The following is an 8622-nucleotide window of genomic DNA, read 5'->3' on the forward strand; positions in this document are numbered from 1 at the left end:
GGTCGTATGGCGATTGGAGCCGCCAGGACAATTTTCAACAGGGTCGCTGTATAAGGAGATATCCAACTCCACGACTCCATGCGACTTGTATGGGCTGTGGGGAGCACGCTTTCCGTCCAAAATCAAGATCTTCTGATGGCAAGCCGCCCACAATAGAATCACGAGTAGGGATCAGGTGCAAAAACGACATGGCCCCGGAGATGGCAAATGCATCTGGTGCGGGGAATGCGAAGATCGGGATCATATTTTATTTCAATGCATCACGGCTCGATTTATGTGGAATGCCGTACGTTCGCTGACGGGCTCTTCTTGGAACCCAAGTGGGTTCCCAGATTTTTACCGGCTTGCATCAGCCACTACCGGGAGGGATAGGAGGATTACATGGCTAGGGTTTGGGGCTCTTGCTTGCTCTCTTTGGACCACGAGAAACAAAGCATTAATAGAGGGAGTATTTATCAGGCATCTCGCTGATATACTATACAAAATGATGTCTTTCTTGCAGCCGTGAAAGCTACTGGCAAAGCAACGGGACAAAGGACTCGTGGAGGAGCTCGTCAAAAGGGTACGGGCAAGATGCACTAAGCTTCGACGCTCCACATAGGGACATCAATGACATACCTCTACATGTCGCCCTTAACTACCTTAAGAGCTAGCACAGTTTACCCGCCTTTACTAGCGCTACGCCACTATGTATTTGCCTCCGGGCTTGTATCCCTGTATTCCTGTACTTTCGCTTTGTTGTTTTGCCGTGGCCGTTTGGCAGACTTGTTGGATTCGTGAGGGTCTCATTTTAAGGTCGGGCAAGCCCCTCTTTTCTAAAAAAAACATTGAAGCGGTGAGCAGCTCCATGCCCTAAAGACGGCCGGTACTCCACGTGTCCAAGCTCACCCACATACGTGCCAGCGTCGCCGAGGAGGAACCCGGCAGAAAAATATGGGAAATGGCGATGACGAGAAGGTGGAAGGCCTCCACCACGCTCGGCAGCCCCCGCACGGCGAGTCTTCTTCCTCCTCCCGCCACGCCACGAAGCGCCGACGCGCTCACGGCGCGGCAGCAGCCATGGCCGACCGCTTCTTCCCCAACGACCTCCCCGACTTCGTCGCCGAGGCACCCGACAGCGGCGACCCTCCCGCCGCCGGGCTCCGCGGCCTGCTCTCGCTCCCCTACCCCAGGTTCTCCGACCGGCTCCTCCGCGCCGCCCTCCGGCTCAAAGACAAGGCACGCCATCTTTGCTTCATTTCTTGTGTTGTGGTTCCATTTCGGGGCGCGCGCGCGAGGTGCTCGACTGATTGTTTGTGTCCTGCAGGTCGTGCAAGAGACATGGACTAGGACGGGGGGCCAGGTGACGGACTACACGCTCTACACGGGCGCGCTCGGGACGGCGCTCCTGCTGTTCAAGTCCTTCCAGGTCACCGGCGACCGCCGTGATCTCAACCTCGCTAGCGACATCGTCCAAGCCTGCGATGCCGCGTCACTTGGCCTGCCGTACAATGGCGACTCCTTCTCATTGTTTCAGTTTTGTAGTTTTGTTTGGTTAGATAGATTGTTCTGGTCGTTGTTAATTCATGTGAAATGATCGCCTGGTTGCAAGGCGCAGGTTCTTGACTTTCATATGTGGGAGGGCCGGCGTCTGCGCTCTCGGAGCAGTGATTGCAAAGCATTGCAATGATCAGTTGATGGAGACCAACTTTCTGAGCTCGTTTGATGAGGTGAAGCTTCTATTAAGCATAATTTCGGTTCTTGAGTCTGTATGTTAAATTCTGTGCTATTTTGCTACATGGTTGTAGAGCCACGGATGGTATACCTTATGTTGTAGACAGAGTTGTCTTACATTTGTGATCTTGTAGATAATTATCACAGAGAAAGTTCCAAATGAGCTGCTGTATGGAAGGGCGGGTTATTTGTGGGCTTGTTTGTTCCTGAATGAGCATCTCAGTGACAAGACAATTCCTGCCGAACACATTGTATGTTAACACTGTGATTCTGTTCCTCTTTTCACATTATTTGTTTCTGTAGAACAATGTAAAAGGTACAACTTATCTAATCATGCAAAACCGCTGCAATGAGGCAGAGTTCTGTGGCAAAGGACATAATTATGGAGGGAAGGAAGCTGTCGAACAAGGGGAGCTGCCCGCTGATGTATGAGTGGCATGGGAAGAAGTACTGGGGTGCTGCCCATGGACTTGCTGGAATCATGCATGTTCTCATGCACACTGAATTGAAGCTGGATGAGCAGGATGACGTGAAGAATACTCTGCGGTACATGATCAGTAACCGGTTTCCTAGTGGAAACTATCCCTCGAGTGAAGACAGTGAATCTGATCGCCTGGTGCATTGGTGCCATGGTGCCCCTGGTGTTGCTCTTACACTCGCTAAGGCATATCAGGTATTGCTGCATCTGTATGTAGTTTTTCTATAGGATCTTTATGAGCCAGTATACATCTTATTCACAGCACATATTCATACCCATCTGGGAAGTTGTGCATGCATCTCCACATAGGCAAGTTTGTTCAGGCCTCAGCAGGAGTTTTTACTGACGACCAATTAGGCTTTGGCACAAGTTGTAGCTATGACTGATGAGCAGCCAAGCAATAGTGTTCCATTAACTAAACTTTCCCTTTGATCACAGTGATGAGCTAACCGTTTGTGTTTCAGGTCTTCCAAGATGACCACTTCAAGCAGTCCGCTGCAGAGGCTGCTGAAGTTGTCTGGAACCGTGGTCTTCTCAAGCGAGTTGGAATATGCCACGGTATAAGCGGGAATGCCTATGTATTCCTCTCACTTTATAGGCTAACCGGCAATGTTGAGTACCTCTACCGGGCTAAGGCTTTTGCTTGCTTTCTGCTTGAAAATGCTGATCGATTGATTGCTGAGGAGGCCATGCATGGTGGTGACCGTCCGTTTTCATTGTTTGAAGGAAAGGCTGGGATGGCATATCTCCTTTTAGACATGGTTAACCCCTCAGAATCAAGGTTCCCCACCTATGAACTTTGAGTTCCAGCATCAATGTGTGTAGGCCCAGCGATCCGTCAGTCCAAACAGTCTATGTCAAAAATGATCTTACATTTTGGGACGGAGGGAGTACTTGTGTTCTTATCTACCCTGTAAAATGTACCTTAGTGCGGTTGATGTAAATTTTAGTGTTTCTGACTCTGCAAACTTGGACCTTTGTAAAATATGTTTGTGAGGGGGTTCTGGTAATAATGCTCATCTTTGTGTTGAATAGTGCCTATTGAATGAAATGAGTACTTTGGGATGCAAATGATACCATGGCCAGCAGCCAGGGCGATTCCTTTGGGATGAAATGTGGATGTGGCCTTTCCTTGCTTAAACTTTAAGATGTAGTCTTTTCTTTTAACAACGAGGAAGTGCTCCTTTTGATCCATGATCATGAACATTTGTATGTTCTCAACCTTGGCTCTCCACATTTCATTATTTCTAACGTACTTGTCTCAACCTTGACCATCCACATTTCATTATTTCTGATGTAGTTGGAAAACACCTCTAACCTTGAAACTATTGCACATGTACTTTGGGATTCATATCTGACTGCTGACTGTGTGTTTGTTTGGCTTTTTTCGAGGGGGTCAATGGAAATAACGAAGAGTAGAGGGGACAACGGGTCGCCCTGTCGAAGACCACACCCATGGGCGATAGGGTTGTCGGCAATACCATTCAGCTGTAACAGGAGGAGAAGGTGCATAGCAGTGTGGCGACCCAACCACGAAAGATGCTCGGGAATCCCCTACGCTAAAGTAGATCAAGGAGGAACTCCCATCTCACCGAGTCAAGAGCCTTTCGGATGTCGACTTTCAAAAGTAGGGTGGGGGTCTTACACTTATGGAGTCGGCGCCTGAGGTTCCTCACATACGCGAACTTATCGTGGATGCTTCTCGTCTTGATGAAAGCACTTTCGGCGTGGGAGACTAAGGTGCGCATATGACGGGTAAGCCTGATGGCGAGAATTTTTGCAATAATTTTGGTCACCATGTGGGTAAGGCTGATGAGGCGGTAGTCGGTGCTTTTCTCAGCACCCTCCTTCGGGAGGAGGGCAACATTCCTGGAGTTGAGCCAATGAAGATTGGAAGTGTGGAGGTTGACGAACAGGGGTATTACTTTCATGACATCATCCTTGATGATGCCCCAACACTTCTTGAAGAAGAGACCGGTGAACCCGTCTGGTCCGGGTGCATTGTCACCTGACATTGGTTTATGGCCTCTCGAACCTCCTCCTCGGAGATAGGTTCCCCAATAGAGGACAAATCTTGGGGATCCAAGTCAAGCTCGTCCGAATTGAAATCATTGTCCCTAGTGCCACCTTTGCTCATTACACTGGAGAAGTGTGCATGAATGATGCCCTCTTTGTGGTCATGCTTCGTGGCCCAACCATGGTTTGCTTGATCTAGTGGACATGGTTCTTTCTACGTCTTGCGTTGACCCGAAGATGGAAAAACATGGTCTTTGCTTCACCCTCCTTAAGATTGGAGAGGCTCGCACCTTTTTTTGTGTGCTCTCTCAAGCACCGCTAAACAAGTGACCCTCCTTTTGAGCGTTGCATGAAGGTGAAATTCAGCATGCGACTGAGATCGTTGTTCTTGCGCTATGTCAAGGTGTAGGATGATCCGAAGGACAACATGGTGCTGAATTTTGGCGTTAGAGAACAACCTCCGGCTCCATCAAAGAGGTGAGTGTCGGTTTTATTAAATTTGTGGTGAAGGGCTTGGTATGGTTCAGAATGATCAGACTGCTCACTCCAGATGTTAGAAACTACCTCATTGAAACCCGGAAGGGAAGCCCTAAAATTCTCGAATTTGAAAGTTCTCATCCGACGCGGCCCAACGGCATACGCAAGAGAGTGACTCGGAAACTGTTGATGCATCTTATATTGACATTCCTCTTATTTTTGTCATGGGCTCGATAAATTTGGTTGAAATCTTCCAAGGTGAACCACAGAACGCTATGCGATGGCTTTTGAGCAATGAGCTCGGCAAAGAAGGTATTTGAGAGTGGATGAAGTAGGGGGAAAATGCATTGCACCTCTCAGGTGCCACACACCCCTATATGAGCATAGCATTAAAAATAATATCACAAAATTTCAAAAAGAAAATCTGAAATTTTGGGATATCAAACCTGGGTGCCCGTTGTACACCTGTATTCAATTTTGTGGGGAGTGGGTGCCCGTGGTATATGCGGGGAAGGAAATACGGTCCGACATATGATCCATCCAATTTTTTTTCCTATACATAGGATTTTTTAAACTTTTTTACCGAGATTACCACGTGCATTCATTCCCCCTGAAAAACTGAACACAGGTGTACAATGGGCACCCAGGTTTGACATTCCAAATTTCAGAATTTTTTGAAATTTTCTGATATATTTTTTAGTGCTATATTCATATAGGGGTGCGTGGTACCCAAGAGCCACAAATCCTCCTCCATGAAGTAGGGCCATATACCGAAGTGATCTAGAAGTTGATCTCGGAGCCTTTGACATATACCATGGCCAAAATACAGAAAGTTGAGGCAGTAATGCAAGAAATATCCACAAGAGCTGATCATCCCACAGCATGAGCATTCCTCCACAAATAATTTTTTGAAACAAGGCCTCCACAAATAATTCATTTGTTGGTTGGATGCTCGTGCGTCCAGCCAACGGATGTTGGTCCCTTGCAGCATTATATAGTACTCCCTCCGTTCCATAATGTAAGACATTTTTTTGACACTACACTAGAGTCAAAAAACATCTTACATTATGGGACAGAGGGAGTACAACATAAAAACACATGCCTTCTTTGCTCTCACGCTCTCTCCACTCCCGGCAGAATCTTCGACTCTACTCCTTGGGGCCAAGATTGCAAGTCTCCTTCATTTGCAGCAGATCACCTTCTTGTCAGGTTCGCTCAACCTCAGCAGGGGCTGCTGCTGGTGTAACAAGCATCACTTCACTGGATGTGAGATGGGAAATCAGGCCGTTGATGGCGAACTTTCCCTCTACTATTGCCCACATGAACTCTTCCATGTACCAATATTTCTATTTTCTAGGAGTACAATAGTGAAGCCCGCAAGTTTGCTCATCCGGCTCTGAGTTCTTATAGTGAGGGTATTTTCAGAGCTCTCACCCGGGTAACAGGAATAGCCGTTGTCTGGTTTTTCATTCGATCCAAAATGAAACTTATCAAGGGTATGCAATTCATGCTGTGCTCTGTATTTGATCTGAATGAAAATTTGGCGCCATTTCTTTTGTTAAAATGATAAATAAAGGTAGCATCGCTAACATGCTCGCCGATGAGGCATTTGCAATCCAAGAACAGTTGACAAACATATCAACAGCCGATGGTTGCAAACATTATTAGTAGCATAGGCCGGCCTGACATCTGGTAAGGCCTTAACTAAAGCCCTCGTGGTTCAGACCTGGACTATTTTATGAAGCGCAGGAGCCACGAGTCACTCACTCCGTAACTGTCTTTGTTCAGGTAAACAGCACAAACAAACAAACAATTACCGCGGTGCAGAGTTTTAACTGAATGCTGTTCCGGGTGAGTTGAGAGGTTAAACAGATCTGAGCAGATGCTTGAAATGGCCTTGCAAGGCCCTGGTGCAGTGCTGATTGTTATCCACAGGAAAACATAAATCATTGTAGGATTTCAGGGTATCTGCGCTGAGCTATTTCTTGGATTCCAGGGAGCTCTGTGTTTGTCTATAGCTCGGCCTGCAGAAACACCAAGAGTGCATCAAGCCAAAACGGCACCATCAAAGAGACGACAAAGAGAGTGGGGAGCCATCTCGAATCATTCCCCACTACCAAAAGATTTCTCACTATCCTTTCATTTTGGGAATCAATTCCTCCTCCTGGCTATATAAAGTGAAGCATCACGCACTAGAGCTCCGGAGGCAAGCAGCAATGGCGCAGCAGATAGAGCACACCCACCTCCTCGTCCGTGGGCTCAACCTCCACCTTGCTCAAGTAGGCAAAGGTGAGGGCTTGTTTCCCCCTTCTTTTTGACATCGGCATCGCGAGTTGAGCTTGAGCTTGATGGTTCTGTGCTTTGTGTTGCTTGCAGATGAGCTTGGGACGGTGGTGTTCTTGCACGGCTTCCCGGAGATATGGTATACGTGGCGCCACCAGATGCTGGCCGTGGCCGCCGCCGGGTACCGCGCCATCGCGCCCGACAGCCGCGGCTACGGGCTCTCCGACCAGCCGCCGGAGGACGTGGAGGCCACCTGGGAGGACCTCGTCGCCGACGTGCTCGCCATCCTCGACGCCCTCTCCATCCAGAAGGTACGTAGTCACGGCATCCACTGCAGCGAACAGCTGACGTAGCCCGCCATGCTCGCTCCGTGGCATGACATGACCATCTTGTGCATGTGCTCCTGCCTCCAGGTGTTCCTGGTGGGCAAGGACTACGGCGCCATGCCGGCGTACGACTTCGCGCTGAAGCACCCGGACCGCACCCGCGGCGTCATGTGCATGGGCATCCCCTTCAGCCCGGGGCCCTTCAACTTCGACACCATGCCGGAGGGGTTCTACATCCTGCGGTGGCGCGAGCCCGACAGGGCGGAGGCCGACTTCGGCCGGCACGACGTCCGCCGCGTGGTGCGCACCATCTACATCCTCTTCTCCCGCAGCGACGTCCCGATCGCGGAGGAAGGGCAGGAGATCATGGACCTCGCCGACCTCTCCACGCCCCTGCCGCCGTGGTTCACCGAGGAGGACCTCGACGCCTACGCCGCGCTCTTCGAGAAGTCCGGCTTCCGCTACCCTCTCCAGATACCATACAGGTAGGTTAACCGGAGGTTCTTTGTGTCCTCAGCCATGGCCCATCGCCCATGGCACGATTATATTACAACGAAGAAGAAACAGATTGACGAACTCGACTGCTTCCATGATCGCAGGTCTCTGCACAGGATGACGAAGCACGTGGACCCCAAGTTCAAGGTCCCGGTGTTCATGGTGATGGGGGAGAAGGACTACTGCTTCAAGTTCCCTGGTTTCGAGACCGCCATGAGGAGCGGCGTCATGAACACCTTCGCGCCGGACCTCAAGATCACCTACATCCCGGAGGGGTGTCACTTCGTGCAGGAGCAGTTCCCGGACCAGATCAACGACCTCCTCCTCGGCTTCCTCAAGGACCATCCCTGATCTGTAATCCATCAACGGACGAGAGTGAGCTCCGGGCCAACGAATAAAGCTTCCGGCGCCATTGCTCTGCTTGAACCATGTCGCTCTGAATTTTCTTGGTCGTTAAAAATGGATAGTGTAATGTAATCGTGTCCATCTGGTTTTTCAGTTTTTGAATCCGGTAGCTCATCGGTTAAGAAACATTATATTTCTACAACGTACTCTTTTCATTAACTCAAAAAGATTTTTTTTTTAGAAAAGGAGGATGACCCCCGGCCTCTGCATCTGGGAGATGCATACGACCATTTTATTGATTATTCTCGAGGACCTTACAAAGTAGTACAACAATATGTCTGAATCCACCATCTTGGCAACATCTGCCACTACTCCTATCCATATGATGAAGGGGGTGCAAGCTGGACCAAATACCCAGACCTCTCACCTAAGCCTAACATCTAAACCCGGAGGCCCCGACCGAGCCACATACCGGGTTCGGGGCACAAT

The 8622-nt window shown here is 49.3% G+C and overlaps 2 protein-coding genes across 2 annotated transcripts; both read left to right on the forward strand.

The window, feature by feature from the left end:
• The first annotated feature begins 895 nt into the window (after nucleotides 1-895).
• LOC123122767 (lanC-like protein GCL2) lies at nucleotides 896-3225 on the forward strand. Its single transcript, XM_044543109.1, has 6 exons — nucleotides 896-1218; nucleotides 1307-1485; nucleotides 1598-1709; nucleotides 1848-1964; nucleotides 2072-2386; nucleotides 2656-3225. The coding sequence occupies exons 1-6, from the start codon at nucleotides 934-936 to the stop codon at nucleotides 2992-2994; spliced, it is 1347 nt and encodes a 448-aa protein (XP_044399044.1). The 5' UTR covers nucleotides 896-933; the 3' UTR covers nucleotides 2995-3225.
• Nucleotides 3226-6804: 3579 nt separating this feature from the next.
• Nucleotides 6805-8352, forward strand: LOC123122776 (bifunctional epoxide hydrolase 2). The gene is made up of 4 exons (XM_044543118.1): nucleotides 6805-6973; nucleotides 7061-7278; nucleotides 7381-7778; nucleotides 7893-8352. Exons 1-4 carry the CDS (start codon nucleotides 6901-6903, stop codon nucleotides 8137-8139), a joined length of 936 nt encoding a protein of 311 aa, XP_044399053.1. The 5' UTR covers nucleotides 6805-6900; the 3' UTR covers nucleotides 8140-8352.
• Nucleotides 8353-8622: the final 270 nt, after the last annotated feature.

Source organism: Triticum aestivum, chromosome 1B, assembly GCF_018294505.1.
Source record: "Triticum aestivum cultivar Chinese Spring chromosome 1B, IWGSC CS RefSeq v2.1, whole genome shotgun sequence".
NCBI lineage: Eukaryota > Viridiplantae > Streptophyta > Magnoliopsida > Poales > Poaceae > Triticum > Triticum aestivum.